The following is a 20654-nucleotide window of genomic DNA, read 5'->3' on the forward strand; positions in this document are numbered from 1 at the left end:
ACACTGGAACAAGAGTCAGGATACACAGAGAGGCAGGGAGACACACACTGGAACAAGAGTCAAGACACACAGCCAGGCAGGGAGACACACACTGGAACAAGAGTCAGGATACACAGAGAGGCAGGGAGACACACACTGGAACAAGAGTCAGGACACACAGCCAGGCAGGGAGACACACACTGGAACAAGAGTCAGGACACACAGCCAGGCAGGGAGACACACTGGAACAAGAGTCAGGACACACAGAGGCAGGGAGACACACACTGGAACAAGAGTCAGAACACACAGAGAGGCAGGGAGACACACTGGAACAAGAGTCAGGACACACACAGAGGCAGGGAGACACACTGGAACAAGAGTCAGGACACACACAGAGGCAGGAAGACACACTGGAACAAGAGTCAGGACACACACAGAGGCAGGAAGACACACTGGAATAAGAGGAGTCAGAACATGTGCGTGTGCGTGAGTGTGTGTGCGCTCATTTGTTCCAGCAGCAGAGCTAAACAGTTATTGTAGTTCTGTAGGTTATTGGCAGCACAGGTGGACAGACTGCAAGGCTAAGTGATAACTAATATAATAAATAAATAAAATACCCTCAAATATTGCTACTACTACTGTTAACTAATACTGTAGTTTAACTGTAGTAAAGTGCAGTTCAATGCAGTTAAAATGCAGTACAAGATGCTCTGCACTTCATGCAGCGAGAACACATTATACATGCAGTAGTATTGGAATAAAAACAAGCAAGTGTGTCCAAAATACTGCATAATACTGCAGTAATACTGCAATGATTGCCGTCGTAGTAACTACAGTTGAACTGCAGCTATTTCACAACAGTAACCTTTAATTAATGACTTAAAGTTTGGATAAAGTGAAAATGTAGGATGGGGGCAGCTGTCAGAGGAAGACAGACGGATATACTTCTGATATTTTATAGGCCAGGGAGAACGGGTGGGAATTGATTTAGAATAAAATGGTGGAGGGGAATTATTACCATATGATTAAAATGGCTCCTTGGCAGGAAGCACATCGCGGTGTTTTATGAAACGCCGGACGCTTAATCCTGCGCCTCCCCTTAATCAGAACTGCATTAGGGAGTCGCTGACACTGCAGCCGCTGAGAAAGTAAACACTTTGCACTGCAAGTTATATTTTAGATTAACGATCATTGTGGATGATTATTAACCGGCTGCCATTTGCACCTGGTGTAATTCAGAGTTTTACTGCCTCCTGTTGCCTGGGTGGTGGTAATGGGTATTTAAGTCACGTGCTGTGAAGTTCTCCTGCATGCTAATGTTGTCCCGCTCAGACCCGACTGTCTGCCCTTCCTCTCCGGTCTGGGCCGGACCGGTCGGTGCCGGACAGCGTGAATCTGGACCAAAGCAGTTCTGCTCTTCACAGATACCGGACCCAAGGTCTCGTTGTCTGAAACGGACGGGTCTTAGATTTCAGATGCCGATTCGGGAGAGGCCACGGTTCTCCGAAATACGTGGGGATGCCAGCCTGATGCTCTTCACGTCACATTCCACAACTGCGCTAGCAGAGAGTGGAGTCAGAGGAGGACCTTTTATCTGCAGCTCTCTAGTGGCCCCTGACCGACCTGCGGGGGGCGAACAGATAGCGGGTTGAAACACGGACCCCGACCCACCAATCCCTGGGTGATGAAATCAGCAGTCACACATCACCCTGTGGAGCTACAGTCCGTCATAAAACTGCTCCTGCTCCGTAGTCATCTTTAAAACCACTCAACCACTATTTATAACAACACTCTTTTCCTGGGAGTCACTGCTTTCCAAGCTAAGTAGATCGGACATTTCACGGGTACCTTAAAGCATTTAGATGGCAAAATGTGAGCGCTTGAAATTGTTCATCCTTAAGCGACCGCCTTGCGGTTGTGTGCAACAGTAACGTGCTTTACTCTGCATAATTTAGCAGATGCAAGTCCCTTATGAAGTAAAAGATATACAGGTGAATGCATACAATACAGATTAAGACACTGAAGCAACAGTAATGGAAAGCAAGAAGATAAAAGAAGGGGAACTGTGATAACTGTGTCCCCGGCAGCTATGGGTTATATTAGCACCTGATACTTTATGAAAAAAACAAATTACAAATAAAACCCCCATGTGATGGTTATAGACTAGTAAGCCGCATAAGGTACTGTAAACCGCGGTTTCCGATCCGGTTTGCTTACACATTGTCAGTATGTGCACTTAATAATGTGTGTCTAAAAAATATGTGCCGGATGGATAATGAAGGACAGCAGGATTTTATTATTTCCTGTTGATGAGCAATTTGTCCCGAATAAACAGACGTAACAGCTCGCCGCATAAGAACTTCAAAACCCCCCAGGCGCTGGAATCGCGCAGAGAGACGGAAGATTGCAGCGGGGCTCGCTCGTTGTTATTCCGCTCACGCGCTTGCTCTAGTTCTCACGCGTGTCGTCTCCGTTCCAATCCACCGCGATTTTATTATGGGAGATCAAACGTGATTTGTATTTGCAGCCGGCTAATCTGCTCGTACGAACAGAGGCGTAGTAAAGCAGAGCGTCGCTCTCTTGTTCCCAGACCTGATTTCTGACACTGCGGCGCCTTCAGTCCTCGCAAAAACTGTGGCGTTCACCCTTGGGATTAGGCTGCTATGCGCAACGATTGTGAATTGCCGCACAGTCAGACCAGAGCACATCCCTCCAAGAACATTGATTCAGTGCTGTGATTGAGAAGGATAGCCGTATCTTTCAAACGTCGATGTGAAATATTGCGACGAGTGAATGAAGGTATATAGTTTTGGCCATGTTGGCTTGTTGCAGCGTCTTGGGATTGCTGAAACCGACCGCTGAAATCGTCTTAATGGCGTAGCGCGCATGGAAAATGGGGGCGCATTTCAGGAAATTATTATTCAGCTACAAAGCCGGTTTAAAAGCACCCAGTGGAAATAAGTGTTTTATGCTGTTCTGGAAGCAAGACAAGTGATGTGTGTGTGTGTGTGTGTGTGTGTGTGTGCGTGCGCGTACGTGTGTGTGTGTGTGTGTGTGTGTGTGAGTGTGTGAGAGAGAGAGAGACGTTAATTCACAGGGGACTCGAGCTGAACAATGTGTCATACCTGCAATGTTTACAGATGCGCACGCGTATAAACGAGCGAGCGTTATCAGTGTCATTTACCGCCGGTTCGGTTAGTCACATCGCTACACTCTCGGGAAGGAAGTGTTAATATCCAACACGCCTTCTGTGCTAGTGCCCACCTGACTCAGCGATCCTGCTTTGGGATCCAGCTCCTGGCCTCGGAGACATGTGACGGGAGGTCTGACTACAGCTGTAATTCTCTTCAGTGGCATCGGTGTCTGATATTGGTAGTCCACGGGAGCCACTGTTGACTCCCCGTCACACTTCACTGTCACGGTTTGAGCCCAGACTGAAACTGAAATAAGTTACCCGTATACGGGCTGTACGGCCACAGGTTATAAAATTATTGTTAAAAGGTATGACAGGTCATTTTGGACTTCCAACGGTCAAGAGAGGAATTGCCGCAACAAACAGGTGCAGAGTGTCAGTCCGTCAACTGTATTTTGAAACCCAAATTTAAGGACTATAAACACAGGCAGAGGATGAGTCAACATGTCAATGAGCCTTTTTCAATGATAGGAATAGACATAACATAAAAATATGAACTTTTGTACCTTTAATAGTTGAAGTCTTACAGAGATGTGTTAAAAACAACGCACAACGTGTAATGTCTTAGCACACCTCCATGCCTCGTTGAGGATGACACATTTTCTGTTACTTTCAACGCGGTCCTTATCTTGAATAACTAACATTAACATATTTTTTTCATAATCAGGATACATTGCGGGCATTTGATTTCAAGAGAGTAGGTGTATGCATGCTAATATTGGTGAAGTATATTCATTAATAGCCAGGAGTTAATGTTACTGAAAAACCATGGCTACTGCTGAATATTTCAGGACAGATATTGTACCGTCACAAACCCATACCATGACATGCCTATTGTCTAATGACGAACAGGTCTCAAAAACACCATGGATACCATGCGCTTTACTGCCATTCTATTTTAATATAGTGATGAAATCCGTCACCAATGGTTGAAATATCTTTACGTTTTGAAGGCTTTTCAAAACAAGCGGCACTGTTTGGCTTGTCGGCTGGGTTTGAAACCCAGAGTCACTTGTTTGAAGTTTGAAGTACGCGACTTGTATGAAAAGTGGGAAGATGTCCTGGTGTCCGTAAGTATTTGGACAGTGACACACTCTTTTTTTTAAATTTATTTATTTATTTTTTCTTCTTCTCCCAATTTGGTAGCCAATTGTACCCTGTCTAATTCGTCTGATTCCGAGGCGAGCCAATTATGCTGCTCCACGTGAGCCGGCCAAACTTGGCTTTTGGCAGGACCGAGAATCGAACCCCGGTCCCCGGTGTGCAACTGCAGCGAACTGCAAACACAGTGACACACTCTTAAAGGGCTGTTCACTCCATATGGTTGTAAATGCCCTGAGGTTAAAGTCTGTCTGTCAGCTGTAATTTGAGAGTTCGTCCATAGGGTAGTGCACTGTCCAAAGACTTACGGACCAATGTGTATAAAATCTCCATATTGCCCACCCCAGGCAGAATGTCTGATCCTCATCACCCCGCTCCCCACACCTCCCTCCTCACACCTCCCTCCCCACACCTCCCTCCTCACACCTCCCTCCTGGCTGCAGAGTCTTCATCGAGGGGGGGTTGAGGGGGGTTTAGAGGTGCCCAGGACGTGACAGGCTGCGTCAGGCTGAGTGATGTGCTGAGGACCAGGAGCACCTCCAGCCAATCAGACGGCCATTTTATGTCCTGCTGCCAGCACTTCACACAGGCTCCCTGTGCTGGGTAAAGATGCTCTGTGCTGGGTAAAGATGCTCCCTGTGCTGGGTAAAGATACTCTCTGTGCTGGGTAAAGATGCTCCCTGTGCTGGGTAAAGATGCTCTGTGCTGGGTAAAGATGCTCCCTGTGCTGGGTAAAGATGCTCTCTGTGCTGGGTAAAGATGCTCCCTGTGCTGGGTAAAGATGCTCCCTGTGCTGGGTAAAGATGCTCCCTGTGCTGGGTAAAGATGCTCTGTGCTGGGTAAAGATGCTCTCTGTGCTGGGTAAAGATGCTCTGTGCTGGGTAAAGATGCTCTCTGTGCTGGGTAAAGATGCTCTCTGCTGGGTAAAGATGCTCTCTGTGCTGGGTAAAGATGCTCTCTGTGCTGGGTAAAGATGCTCTCTGTGCTGGGTAAAGATGCTCTCTGTGCTGGGTAACAAAAATTGCTGTGATGTATTATACTATTGTTAGTGAACAGTATCTGAAAAACAAATAAAGCACCGGAAAGCCAAGTCTGAACTGAAAAGTACTGAAAGCGGCATACCATAATTTGAAACCGATTTCACAATCATGACTAGTTACAACTAGACATTCCCCAGTATTTTTTACAGAAACTAAAGAAGCTGTACTCCACTCCATTGCTACCAATATTTTCATACATTCATTCAAGTGACTTGGTGGTTTATCCATGCTTTCCTGTGCTCCATTGATCTTGCCTGGTGCATCCCGCCTGCAAGGTGGTTGGGTTTTACATTGCTGGGATCATTTCATTTGGTCCGATACCCCAGGCAGGCTTAGTCAAATGCAGAAAAAATACTACTTGGACCCAGGACTGATTTCCACATAGCCCTTTTTTTGCTATTTTAATGAAACTGTTGATAATGGCTCTGTCATGGGGTCAGAGTTCAGCTGGCTCATGGCCAGACTCCACGGCCTCATCAGCCGTTTCTGTTCCCCCACGGCAACCCTGCAGCTGTTCAGCGTTTCTGTTCCCCCCACGGCAACCCTGCAGCTGTTCAGCGTTTCTGTTCCCCCCACGGCAACCCTGCAGCTGTTCAGCGTTTCTGTTCCCCCACGGCAACCCTGCAGCTGTTCAGCGTTTCTGTTCCCCCACGGCAACCCTGCAGCTGTTCAGCGTTTCTGTTCCCCCACGGCAACCCTGCAGCTGTTCAGCGTTTCTGTTCCCCCACTGCAACCCTGCAGCTGTTCAGCGTTTCTGTTCCCCCCACGGCAACCCTGCAGCTGTTCAGCGTTTCTGTTCCCCCCACGGCAACCCTGCAGCTGTTCAGCGTTTCTGTTCCCCCACGGCATCTGTTGAGCGCTCACTATGGAACTGTTCTTTAACGAGCCTCTCAGATAATACCTAAAACAATTCAGGCACAAGTCACTCCAGGAAAATAGCAAGTGGACAACGAGCTCTGGCAGTTTTGAAAACGTTATCGTTCACTCTAACGTGATTAACCACGGCAGTAATATGAAAACAAATCATTCTCCTCGGGTCAAGTAGATTATCATACTAATGTGACACACAGAAAATGTGTGGGTTTTATTCGAACGCTGTCTGAAGGGATGCACTGTCTCCAGGTGTCAAGCAGTAGAAACTATGAAGGAATTCAACTCGCACACATTTTATTATCAAAAAACCCTTCAAAGTGTGGACTTAATAATAATGAAATAGTATTTATGAATATAATATAAATATAATATACACATATAAATCATGTGTGGCCTGTCACTGGCTCTCCCGGCTTCATCCTGTTGGGTCCATGTCCTGATACCACACAGACGGTTCAACGATCCACTGGTAACCCTCTGGTTACCTGAACTGACATTAACTAACATCTTTGTTAACTAAATAACTAACGAACTACTGAGACGTCAATCTGTACAGCTTTGTTTATGTATTTGCACATCTTTAATTCATGTTAACAACTACATAAGTCGATGCCAATTTGTGGACCTTTATTATTAAGTGTGACAATACGCTACCACTAGATCCCTTCAGTCCAGGGGGAACAGGCAGGTAACAGAGTGGGCTAGAACTGAGAGGGCAGGCTGACTGAAGCTAGACCAGCATGCACCTCCAGATTACTCTTGAGTTTCTTTCTCTATGGTAATGTCAAGCACGTACCTAGATCTGGAGCACTGTGCCAAATTAACAATCAATATATTATTGTATTGTCTCACTGACATCGTCAGCAGACATGTGCATTTTTAGTCTGATAGCTGTCTGCTGCACAGTACATGCTGGGATCTCTGGTCTGCCGGGCTGCATACTCTGTCCTCATTCAGTGTGCTATCCGGACTGCATACTCTGTACTCATTCAGTGTGCTATCCGGGCTGCATACTCTGTGCTCATTCAGTGTGCTATCCGGGCTGCATGCTCTGTACTCATTCAGTGTGCTATCTGGATTACATACTCTGTGCTCATTCAGTGTGCTATCCGGACTGCATACTCTGTACTCATTCAGTGTGCTATCTGGACTGCATACTCTGTGCTCATTCAGTGTGCTATCCGGACTACATACTCTGTGCTCATTCAGTGTGCTATCCAGACTGCATACTCTCTGCTCATTCAGTGTGCTATCCGGACTGCATACTCTCTGCTCATTCAGTGTGCTATCCGGACTGCATACTCTGTACTCATCCAGTGTGCTATCCGGACTGCATACTCTCTGCTCATTCAGTGTGCTATCCGGACTGCATACTCTGTACTCATTCAGTGTGCTCCGTACTCATTCAGTGTGCTATCCGGACTGCATACTCTGTGCTCATTCAGTGTGCTATCCGGACTGCATACTCTGTGCTCATTCAGTGTGCTATCCAGACTGCATACTCTGTGCTCATTCAGTGTGCTATCCGGGCTGCATGCTCTGTGCTCATTCAGTGTGCTATCTGGACTGCATACTCTCTGTACTCATTCAGTGTGCTATCTGGACTGCATACTCTCTGTGCTCATTCAGTGTGCTATCTGGACTGCATACTCTCTGTACTCATTCAGTGTGCTATCCGGACTGCATACTCTGTGCTCATTCAGTGTGCTATCTGGACTGCATACTCTCTGTACTCATTCAGTGTGCTATCCGGACTACATACTCTGTGCTCATTCAGTGTGCTATCCGGACTGCATACTCTGTGCTCATTCAGTGTGCTATCCGGGCTGCATACTCTGTGCTCATTCAGTGTGCTATCCGGACTACATACTCTGTGCTCATTCAGTGTGCTATCCGGACTGCATACTCTGTGCTCATTCAGTGTACTCTCCGGGCTGCATGCTCTGTACTCATTCAGTGTGCTATCCAGACTGCATACTCTGTGCTCATTCAGTGTGCTATCCGGGCTGCATGCTCTGTGCTCATTCAGTGTGCTATCCGGACTGCATACTCTGTGCTCATTCAGTGTACTCTCCGGACTGCATGCTCTGTACTCAATCAGTGTGCTGATTTTATAAATGATAAGGTGAGGGCTTGAGAAAGGATGTTACACTGTCCATCTTCCTGCTGTAGGTGCTTAGAATGTATAATGCGCCTTTTTACATTTTTGTAGCAGAACCTCTAGAGCAGAGATAAATTAGTCAAATATCACCATCGAATCCGAATCCGACCCTGGTTTACTTTCTTCCCGGGAAATTATCCGAACAATTACCGCTACTGATTGGCCAGACTGTCTTCACACCTGACTCCCACAGGGAAAAATCTGCCATTCTTGGCCCTCAAGGCCCGTTATTTGAAGTGCAGGGTTCTAAAGTTAGGACATTTTTGTCACAGGTTGATGCTGAGATGCCAGTTGACACTATTACTGTTTGCCTGTTGGACTGCTGTGATCCTTTGCTCTCGGGTAATCAACAGAAGCAAACAAACCAGCTGAAGCTCACCAGGGGGGGTGGGGGTGGGGGCGCGGGGCGTTTCGAGGGAAGGAGGGTGTGGCACAACAGCGGAATGCTCTCAGCCAGGGTGAATGAATTGTTGTCCTCCTCTGTGGTTCTTTCCAACATCGTGTTCTGTGAGAGACAAAAGCGGAACAGTTCTGAGTTCCCACTTCCCTGTGTGAGTTCAGAGTGAACCCTCTCAGCTGAGAGGTTGGGTGTTTGTGTGTGGCGTATTCAGAATGTGTGTGGTGTATTCTGAATGTGTGTGGTATATTCAGAATGTGTGATTCATAATGTGTGTGGTATATTCAGAATGTGTGCAGTGCATTCAGAATGTGTGTGGTATATTCAGAATGTGTGTGTGGTATATTCAGAATGTGTGTGGTATATTCATAATGTGTGCAGTGTATTCAGAATGTGTGTGGTATATTCATAATGTGTGTGGTATATTCAGAATGTGTGTGGTATATCCAGATGTTGACAGTCAGCTGGTGAGTCAGTGTTGTGAGTGACTGGTAAGGTGTGCATGTGCAGGAGGATCAGGATTGGGAGATATTCAGTTATAGCTGAAAGTGTTGGCAAGCTGGCTCGAAATGGTTGAAAAATAAACCTGTGGCTTTCAGTGATTTATTGCAGGGAGTTTGCATTGTCTTGGTGCACATAAATCACCACACGGAGTACAAAAACAGAATGAAAATGAGAGGGGATTGATGGACTTGTTTTTCTCGTGTGCAGCACGAAATAAACTGCTGAGGTTCACATTTTTTAATAATCATTTTTACTTTATTTAAAGATGTGTGTGAGTTAATGATCACATATTGCTCATGTTCTTTGCCTTTTCTCTTTGTTTATATGTTACATGACAATGGCTATGCTTTTAATACTGTTTTACGCTTTTCATTAAAGGATGTTTTTTTTTATTGGTCTGAAGTATTAACCAATAGGCAGGCACACACAGTTGATTGAACAGAAACATGCAGAAAACCAACAGCAAACCCTTTTCTGTCCCAGTGTGTTTCATTCAGAATGACACTCTACAGTGTACAACCTCGCACTACCCAGAAAGCATATGTCAGCATGTACAGTATCGTATCATAGCCCGAAATCAGATGTAAATCGTGACATTATGTTTAGATAATCTCGCCCAGCCTCACAGTGAACCCTGCCTGTTCCAGATTCCCTGAGACTGGGATGATAATCTGATGGATTGGGAGTGAAAGACAGGCAGCCGTGTCTGAAGTCTCTGGGCTGCATCGGGGCTGTTGCATTATTTATCTGAACTGCAGAACGCCTTGCCCACGTCTTACATTTTTTATGTGTTGTCATAGTACTGCGGGCGGGAGAGATAAGGGCGTGGCAGGCTCGTGTGGCTGTGTGCTGAAGGTGAGGCCTGGTGTCTGTCTGCTCCCTCTCAGCCTTCATAGGCTCTGGCTATGGGGCGTGGGGATTCTGCTACGTCCTCATGAAGTCAACGCGAGGGGTTTTGGACGTGTTGCGGTCTGTTGGGTGACTCGCAGTACTCCAGGGTTCAGGCAGAGATTACCTGGCTCTACAGCGGGGGAACAGTTCTTCTTTGTGGGGCTTTTAAGGAGCTGGATTTCAGCATGGAGACATAGGAAATCAAACCTACTGAGACAGTCCATTTTAACCCTTTAAGGTGTGACATCACAAATTCTCAACTGGACATTCTAGTGCTGATGTCACAGTTGCTACTGGTAACTGAAAGCCATGGAGTTCTGGAACACTGACTTGGAATTCGGAATTTTTTTTCTTCCAAAAAACCTCTTCAAGGGGGTTTCGTAAAACAGATTGACAGATTGTCTTTTGTTCCTGTTATTTTTTAATAGCATTTCAGTGTTTTCTCTGAGCTTCTAACACTGTAGAATGAATGCAGAATTTGAGCCATGATTTAGGTACCGTACTGCCAAATTTTAATAATTTGAAAGATAATTTGTTATTTCCAAAGCGACTTAGCGTCGATAAGACCAAGTGGGAGACAATCCCCCTGGAGCATTGTGGGGTTAATGGCCTTGCTCAAGGGCCCAATAGCTGTGCGGATCTTATCATGGCTACACTGGGGCTTGAACCACCAACCTTCCAGGTCCCAGTCATGTACCTTAGCCGCTAGGCTACAGGCTGCCCCAGTCATGGACCTTAGCCGCTAGGCTACAGGCTGCCCCAGTCATGGACCTTAGCCACTAGGCTACAGGCTGCCCCAGTCATGTACCTTAGCCGCTAGGCTACAGGCTGCCCCAGTCATGGACCTTAGCCACTAGGCTACAGGCTCCCCCAAACTTCGGTTTCACACACTGCTCAAGAGTTCCTCTGAAACTGGAATGCAATGTAAGTCAGCTATTGAGATTCTGACATCATCCTGAATTATGTTTTATATTTTAAAATGTATTGAATCATTTTTAATACCCCCAACTTTTTTTTATCCTTTAATTGAATCCTTGCATCGGAGCAGAGATTTTATTGTTGGTATTGAAAATCTGTGTGGCCTGCATTAATTCCTTGGGGCATTTCAGTATTTTTTTATGCTTAGCAAGTACAGTATGAATTGATCTGTTTGAATTAAGCCAGCATGATAGAGTGATAATGATTTAGTCATTTTACTCATTTTTAAACTGTGATGGTCAAATCTCAAGACCATCTGGGAATGGTGCTTTGTCTACCAGGGGCGTGCCTACGTGTGCTGGGCAAACTCAGCGTGTTCATCATCAGAGTGAGGCCCTGAGAACCCTTGTTTTGACGGACAATTGCTTCAAAGTTCTATAGACTCTCTTGCCTCTCTTACACATGCACATACACATACACACACACACACACGTACATACACTCACACACGCACTCACACATACCCACACACATGCACACACACACACACACAGGCACACACACACACGGACACACTCTCACGCACACACACACACACTCACTCACACGCACACACATTCACACACACACACACAAACACACACACTTACACACGCACACACATGCACACACACACACTCACACACATGCACACACACGCACGCACACTCACACAGGCACACACACAGACACACTCTCACGCACACACACACACACTCACTCACACGCACACACACACACGCAGACGCACACACAGACGCACACACACACACACCCTCACTCACACGCACACACACACACACACGCAGACGCACACACACACGGACACGCTCTCACGCACACGCACACACATTCACACACACACACACACACACACACACGCAGACGCACAGACGCACACACACACACCCACACACATGCACACACACACACACAGGCACACACACACACGGACACACTCTCACGCACACACACACACACTCACTCACACGCACACACACACACGCAGACGCACACACACACGGACACACTCTCACGCACACGCACACGCACACACATTCACACACACACACACACGCAGACGCACAGACGCACAGACGCACACACACACACCCTCCTCTCTCAGTGGTACAGCAGGGACGTGTGTGCCATTTCTCCCGTGCTGCTCTCAGACAGCGCTGTGTCCTGGGGGGTTGTGTGTACTCCCTCTCCCCCTCCATCACACAGCTTTTATGTCCTGTCCGTGAGCAGGGCTACTAAGATGGGCACAGGCCCTGAGGGGCGGTCCTGCACTGGCCCACACACACATTCCTCCTGCTTTCTGTTCCCGACTGATTCCAGTAAAAAAGATTGCAATTTTGGTATGCATATTTTAGGAGCAAATTGCCATTTTTCCAAGTTGTTTGTAAAACGGTTTCCCTCGTGACATGACGTATGTTTTTGCGTGACTTCGGATGACGTTGCCAAATATAAACCTCTGAGCCCCCGTGATCTGTCTATCTGTGTCCTTTTCTGAGCCCCGTCGATCTGCTAAATTGGTTAGTCAGTTGTTAGTCATTTACCTAGTTATTTCTCTTCTTTATTTATCTACCTCAGAGATGTTTTCAGATTCAGTTTCATTTTTCTCTCATGCACTCTTAAATGTAAAGCTCAAACTCTGGTTTCTGATTGGCCCTGACGGTTATTGTGTGCGATGAAGAATGTGTTAGATGTTTACAGTTTTTGTTTTTGACGTCTACTGGCTTTAGAATGGCTGTTTAGAGCCAATCGCAGGTTCACGGTTTTATGCAGAAACACATTTCAGGTGGCTCCTAAACAGCTTGTGTCGCAACATCATGTCCAAAGATGCTATAAATGTGACCAGATTCATTCCATCGCATCTGTTCACAACAGTAAACGCAGAAATTGGTTTTATTGTGCCGCGCTTCTGAGAAAAAGGATGGGTCAGACAGCTGGTTTAATCTAGGGCTGTTTGTGCTGACAGGGAGAACAGTCATTCAGATTCAGATCCCGCAGAGCTAGACACGTAAACACTAGCTAATGCAGATTTGACAAAGCTAATGCTTATGGAAAATGGCAGCCTAATACCCTTCTCTCTTTTATATGATTTTGAATAACGTACAGTATGTTGTTACAATTGGCTGGCTGATTAGCCTACTAGGTAGCTTGTGGTGAAGAATGCACTAACTAGCTAGCTAGCAGCAAGTTTATTTATTGGCATGATGTAGCTAACCATAGAGGTTTTTTTCCTAGCTTCCTTGATAAGTATATATGTATAACGGTAGCTAATGTGATGGATTTTGCTGTGTAGAGTATTCAGAATGTTTTGAAGGTCAACCCAGATAATGCAGTTAAAATCAGTGCTACTCAAGTCCACATGCTGTGGGCCACAGTGTCTGCAGGTATTTCCTTCAACCATGTGCTAAACCACCTGATTTCACTATCTGAGCCAAGCAGGTAAACAAGTAGTGAAATCAGCAAGTGCCTGCAGAAACTGCGGCCTGCAGGACGTGGAGTTGAGTAGCGCTGCAGGACGTGGGGTTGAGTAGCACTGCAGACACTGCAGGACGTGGAGTTGAGTAGCGCTGCAGACACTGCAGGACGTGGAGTTCAGTAGCACTGCAGACACTGCAGGATGTGGGGTTGAGTAGCGCTGCAGACACTGCAGGACGTGGGGTTGAGTAGCACTGCAGACACTGCAGGATGTGGAGTTGAGTAGCGCTGCAGACACTGCAGGACATGGAGTTGAGTAGCACTGCAGACACTGCAGGACGTGGGGTTGAGTAGCACTGCAGACACTGCAGGACGTGGGGTTGAGTAGCACTGCAGACACTGCAGGACGTGGGGTTGAGTAGCGCTGCAGACACTGCGGCCCACAGGACGTGGAGTTGAGTAGCGCTGGTTGAATACGATTACTAAGATACTACACACTGGCTAGGATCAGGGGTGGCTACCTGTCACAGTTGCTGGCCGTTAGTTAGAACTCTTCTGGGAGGCTGGGTGAGATGGAGCTGAGGTGGAGATTTGTTTACCGGAGAGCTTCCTCTCTTTCTCTGGTGCGGACTTCTTGCCTTCTTATTGAAGTGGCGCCTGACAGAGTTCCAGGAATAACATCTTTATAACAACATTTGTGTGCCGACAGCATCACAATGAGCACTGGATTGTTGCGCTCTTTAAAAAAAATATTGCTCCAAATAGGCGACTTTTATGGAAATTGAAAAAAATAAAATAAAAATAAAACAGTTCTATTGTTACATTACATTGCATTCGACAAGTTTGAGTTCCGTGGTGTGTTGAATAAACTTTGGAACAAACTTAGTCACAAAGCCAGGAAACCCTGACAGTAAACAATGGATACTTTCTATGTAGGCTATGTGTCACCAGTACTGGCAAGACACAAACGGAGGTGATGCCAACAATGGTCCGTACATCGAATCATAAACATTCATATAATATCAGTTTAAGTTACATAATTTGGAAGTGTCTTCCACATTATATTCATAAACCTTTGGCTATGTCCATGTGTGTCTTTTGTAACATTAGCTTGTTGATAATACAGGAATACCTGGAGAAGAAAGCACTATCTATGTGTCTGGATATATTATCTTCTTTTTAACATCTTTATACTGTACTAGCTGACTATGACCGTGTCTGATTTATTTTTCCAACTGTCAGCTGAGCTCCCCACCACAGCCTGTGAGTCATGTTCTCTGGGAGTATTTTCTCTGCCACCATACCACTGACTCCCAGTCCCAGTCCCAGACTCCCAGACCTGGCTGCATCTCAGCTTCTTTTGGGGGTCTCGGATTGACACGGAACACAGTCAGGTACACCAGGGGCTCATTCCAATCACTTTATTTTTCCTCTGCTCACTCCTTACATTAGCGCAACCTTTAGCGCATAAACGATCGACGTGTGGATCCACCTCTGCCCGTCTGCCACGTCCGCGACTGGCGTTCGAAGGAGCGAGAGCATTCCATTTGCCTAATTCACGTTTTTTTCTTGATGTCTTTTTCTTGCCTCTCTTTCTTTCTACCCTCTCCCAATTGGTGGACCTAGGAGTAGAAAGCGTGATAAAGAGCAAGTAAAAGAGAAGAGAAAAAAATAGGCGTCTGGAATGAGCCCGACGAGTCCAGAGGCGTAACGTGTCACAGAACGCTCCGGAAAGGAGCTGGAGCCCAATCAGCCTCCCCCCGCGTTCAGCTGATCATTTCCCCTCCGAATTCGGCAGCTGGAACATTGCATTACATTACATTACATTACATTAATGGCATTTGGCAGGCACTCTTATCCAGAGTGACGTACGGTTGATTAGACTAAGCAGGAGACAATCCTCCCCTGGAGCGATGCGGGGTTAAGGTCCTTGCTCAAGGGCCCAACGGCTGTGCGGATCTTATTGTGGCTACACCAAAGGTCTCGTATGAGGTCCCTGTAGGTCTTACGTAACCCCCCAGCAATGCTCCAGCCAGTGGCACATCCTGAGCTGAAAACTGGTGGGGCACAAAACTTTCCTAAAAATGTATCATCAATCTCAACTTTCCTTGATTGACAAGCAAGTGTGCCATCCATCTGACTAATGAATCACGCATGCAGCTTCTTCATGCCCCTTGGGAGATCAAATCACAGTTTATTTTACCACATTTAGGAAAAAATCCAGTTTAATTTAATTAAACCTACAGCATAACCTGCAATAACCTGCGCTTTAAGATTGTTTAAGATCTGAACACTGCCGATCTCTGCTATGGATACTCTCAGAGTGCAAGTGTGGAGCCGGACGAGGTCCACACGTGTCCAAAAAAATGGTGCAATGCAAATAAAAGTAATTGTAGGCAATTACTGGCTAAATGGACTAATTGAGGACACCTGGCTGGATGTGATGGTATTGAGCGTTTTGATTGCAAATCAAGGGAAATTACAGAAAACAGGTAGTCCAATAATCTGTAATCTGTGGGTGGCCTGTAGCGTAGTGGTTAAGGTAAAGGACTGGGACACCCAAGGTCGGTGGTTCTAATCCCGGTGTCGCCACAATAAGATCCGCACAGCCGTTGGGCCCTTGAGCAAGGCCCTTAACCCTGCACTGCTCCAGGGGAGGATTGTCTCCTGCTTAGCCTAATCAACTGTACGTTGCTCTGGATAAGAGCGTCTGCCAAATGCCATTAATGTAATGTAATGTTTAAAGGAAGGTTTTGTACCCTACTAATGTTCAGCTCACCAACTGCCTCTGGTTTCAGCAGCGTGTCTGAGTCCTCCTGAGCTCACAGGCTGACAGTGCTCGTTACTGGGTCCCCAGACAGGTCCATTATCGCAGCTGCCCAGGCACTTTATTCTCTGTCTTTAGAGGAAGTACTGATCCTTGACTTCGCTTCCTCCCAACTTCCGACATCAAATAAGTACCATTGATTAAGTGTTTAGGGAACCTTATGGATATACAGGTGGTTCTGGTGGTGTGCCTCTTTCTGGATGCTAAAAGCTAGACGTAAACTCCTGGGCTTCTCCCTTTGTTTTGAATCCTTGGTTGAAACTTGGACCTTTGAACTGCAGCTAAAACTACAGTGTCCTCCAAAAGTATGATAACACTTGCTTATTCCTAAGGCGTTTAGATTTGAGATCAAAAGATTTGAGATTGAAATTGACCATACTTTTTGGGGGTATTGTTGCGACTGATCAGTTAGAGAAATATGTGGACCATGCTATGTGAATAACTCTGCACATTGTTGTGAAATGTCCTTCAGACTGTAGGGTGCCACCTACAGTGTTAAATACCTCTTCAGGCCTTCAGTAATTCAAAATGATCTTTTCAAAGTTCTAAGTCAGTGTTTCAGAACTTAGTTACCTGTAGTGATTGTGACATCAGCATTAGAAGGTTCATTTGAGAACATTCTAACCGCATTCATACGCGTTTGTGATCTTACACCTGAACGGGTTAAGAGGTATAAATTACCAGTCAGATTATGACCAGTCAGGTCAAGGGCATGGCCTCAAGACCCAAACCCTTGGCTGTTCTGTCATGTCTAATATAGCTTTCCAGGAGACACGGATGCATTATTATGGCACCTCAAAATGAAAAAAGACCTCCTTGGGCAAATGTTGTCAAGATAGACTGTGGATCTTTGTGAGAAATGTGCAGATCCCACTCCTCAACCACAGTATATGTTCGAGCTTGAATCTAGCTGGGTATGAGCTGGTCAACCAGCATGGTCAAGCTGGTCAGAACCTGGTCTAGCTGGGTATGAGCTGGTCAACCAGCTATCAGCAGTTTCAAAACATCCTGTAGCTTGAGCTGGTCTGAACTGGTCAACCAGCTACCAGCTGCTTCTAAACCTAGCTTAAGCTGTTCTTTGAGTGGCAAGACTTATATCTCACTTCCCACCAGTTATTAAGGCTGCTGTACAGTAATGAGAGGGAAATTCACCTCAACCACCACCCACCTGGGTCATACATGGCAGCCATTTTTGCGCCGGAATGCTCACCACTCATCAGCTGCCGTGGAGAGGGAGATCATTTAGCCAATTAAATAGTGGGGTGAATAGGTGGTTGGTTGAGAGAGCCAGGTTAGGAATCAGGCTAAAGTCATCAGCGAATCTTGACTATTGACTCCGCGTCTGCAAGTGGAAGATTGGTTCCTCCCAAGACTTCCTCCTATTTAAGTTTTTTCTCATCTTTTTTTTTTTGTGTGTGTGTTTTTCTTTCCACTGGACTTCTTTTTCTTTTTTTTTCTTTTTTACTTGGCTTTCTCATTTTGGGGGGTTCTAACCTGGTTTTTGCCCAATTTTCCTTTTTTTCCCCCCCTCAGTTTTCTCTGTAAAGCGTCTTTGTGACAGTGTATCTGTAGAAAGTGCTTTACCCGCTGAACTTGGATTGGATTTGTGGAACATCTCTGTCTGCTGTAAGGAGGCAGAGAGTCAGACTGCCCCTGCTCAGTGCCCTTGCTCAGTGCCCCTGCTCAGTGCCCTTGCTCAGTGCCCTTGCTCAGTGCCCCTGCTCAGTGCCCTTGCTCAGTGCCCTTGCTCAGTGCCCCTGCTCAGTGCCCTTGCTCAGTGCCCTTGCTCAGTGCCCTTGCTCAGTGCCCCTGCTCAGTGCCCTTGCTCAGTGCCCCTGCTCAGTGCCCTTGCTCAGTGCCCTTGCTCAGTGCCCTTGCTCAGTGCCCTTGCTCAGTGCCCCTGCTCAGTGCCCCTGCTCAGTGCCCTTGCTCAGTGCCCTTGCTCAGTGCCCCTGCTCAGTGCCCCTGCTCAGTGCCCTTGCTCAGTGCCCTTGCTCAGTGCCCTTGCTCAGTGCCCCTGGTCCTGCGGTCGCGTGGCTTGCCCGGTGTTTCTGTGGCTGACACTTGGTTCCCTTGCGTTCTCCAGATGAGGGGCCATACTCAAAGTCCTCCAGCCTCTCCAGGCCGTCAGATGGGGCACTGGCCGTCAGGAGACAGAGTATCCCAGGTAAGGACACCTGACCCCCTGACCTCTGATCCCTGACCTTTGACCCCTGACCTTTCCCTGCGGCGCTCTGTCCGCCCTTGTCGGTCGGGCGACCTTTACGTAACGGCACTTCAGCGTCGGCTCCCGTCCGAGCTCAGCCTCCGCTCCCACGGCACAGAACCGGGGAATCAGTCATGACATGGCGCCGTCATGGCAACGGAAAGATCATTTAAAAATTTCTAGCCGGCTGTGTGACTCAGCCTTTCGCCTTTGGGTTTTTTTTTTTTTTCTTCCCAAGATCCCTTTTGAGGACTTAGTCGCTGGTCGAAGGCAGGTGTGTGGAGGGGTCCTGTTCCACTGCATTGAGATGTACTTTTGGGCAGCCCTGTAGCAGGTTCATGTTTAAGTCCTGAGTGTTTTAGTCCTGATTTTAAACCTGTGGTACCAGTTTTAAATCCTCCAAAGACCCCCTTTATTGGACGGTGCAGGCGCGGGTCTGTTTTGAGGGATATCTCAGCGGGTATTTTTTCACCTCATGGCAGAATCATTAAATAAAACGATTTACAAAGTCAGCAAACACCCTCTGGAAAATGTGTAAATGAGTGTTCTGTCTCAATATATTATTCATCAGTCGATACAGTTGAGTGGCCTTTCAGGTACAGCGTATTTGGCAATTTTGGAAAATGAGTTTTTCATATTATGTCGAAGAAATTGTAAAATATCCCATTGTAAACCCCAGAGAAATGTGAATTTCCTCTGCTACATTTAAACCTTAAGCACATCAACACATTGTAGTCTAGCCCACCCACTCCCTCTCTTAGGTCTCAACTCAGTCTCAGGGCGGTCTGCGTCATCCTTCAGTTTTAAAACGCTGCTGTTTTCCTGTCCTTCTCAAACCACGAATTGATGCGTTGAAATCGTGAGGCAGTTTATTAATTCCGTTCGCAAACCGTTCGAGTTTTCCGAAAATAATTAACACCCTGCAAGTGAACCGTGAAGTACCTCATGGGCTTGAGAGAACACAAAGACCTCCGGAGCTGTGAATTTGTGAACATGACCCATAAATTCACCCGCTGTGATGCCTGGCCCCAAAAGACTGTTGTTTGTTTAATCACCTGCCCTCCCTCCCTCCCTCCCTCCCTCCCCCCTCTCACTCCCTCTCCCCCCCTCACCCCCGACCCCCTTCACCTGGCGTAGATTTTACACAGTGCAAATTTGTACATGTTGTTTATCCATACCGTACCACGTTATGTTTGCCAGATTTAGAATTCGTCAAACTGGATAACGTTGAAGCTGAGTATCCGGTCAGGAGTTGTCGGATCATGGGGTTGTTTTCCGTCTTGGACGTCGAACCGGGGTGCCATTCTATCGGATTGGGTTCAGATTCATTGACAAGTTAGGTCACTGAATCCCTTCCGTCAATTTCTCATACCGACATTACACTGCCGGGACATTACAGTTAGGAGCACAAACCAAACCAAAATGTGAAAGAATCTGATCCAAACCATCATCAGAGTGGATACGGATGTCAATCAATCACCCTGGAGGGGGCTTGTAGCGTAGTGGTTAAGGTACATGACTGGGACCTGCAAGATCGCTGGGTCGATCAACGGTGTAGCCACAATCAGATCTGCACAGCCGTTGGGCCCTTGAGCAAGGCCCTTAACCCTGCATTTCTCCAGGGGAAGGATCTCCTGCTTAGCCTAATCAACTGTACCTCGCTCTGGATAAGAGTGTCTGCCAAATGCCATTAATGTCGTGAAATGAGCTGACGGAACGAATGTAATGAGTTTCATCTCCCTCTGTTCTGCGTCTGAAGCAGTGGCTCTGGCCTGAGTGTGGAGCGTCGCAGTGAACGACCTCCATGAGAACGGACGAACCGTTAGACATGGGCTATGTGACCCAGCCTATCGTCAGACTCCCTGCCAGATGGCAGCCTTTCCATCACACGCTACGCGTAGAGTGAGGCCTGTTCCCACTATTTCTCCATCGGAGTGAAAAGCTTTCCCCATGAGTCTCGTGTGGGTTTGAGCACCTGGCTTGGACATTTGAGAAGATTTTCTCCAGCTGAATCGAGGCAGCTTAACACGGTGCAGCAGGCACAGAACACCCCAGCGTGGGTCTCCCCGGCAGTCAGGAGCTGATTATCTGG

The 20654-nt window shown here is 46.9% G+C and overlaps 1 protein-coding gene across 4 annotated transcripts in view; it reads left to right on the forward strand.

Moving 5' to 3' along the window:
• LOC133134989 (glutamate receptor-interacting protein 1-like) overlaps positions 1-20654 on the forward strand; it is a 282057-nt gene that overhangs the window by 201396 nt on the left and 60007 nt on the right. For 3 of the 4 annotated variants that reach the window (XM_061251696.1, XM_061251695.1, XM_061251697.1), the window contains exon 2: positions 18443-18523. The exons of the other annotated variant lie outside the window; for it this stretch is intronic. In XM_061251696.1, the coding sequence (XP_061107680.1) occupies positions 18443-18523 (81 nt within the window). The remainder of the gene's footprint in view (positions 1-18442; positions 18524-20654) is intronic. 4 annotated transcript variants of the gene reach the window in all.

Source organism: Conger conger, chromosome 8, assembly GCF_963514075.1.
Source record: "Conger conger chromosome 8, fConCon1.1, whole genome shotgun sequence".
Taxonomy (NCBI): Eukaryota; Metazoa; Chordata; class Actinopteri; order Anguilliformes; family Congridae; genus Conger; species Conger conger.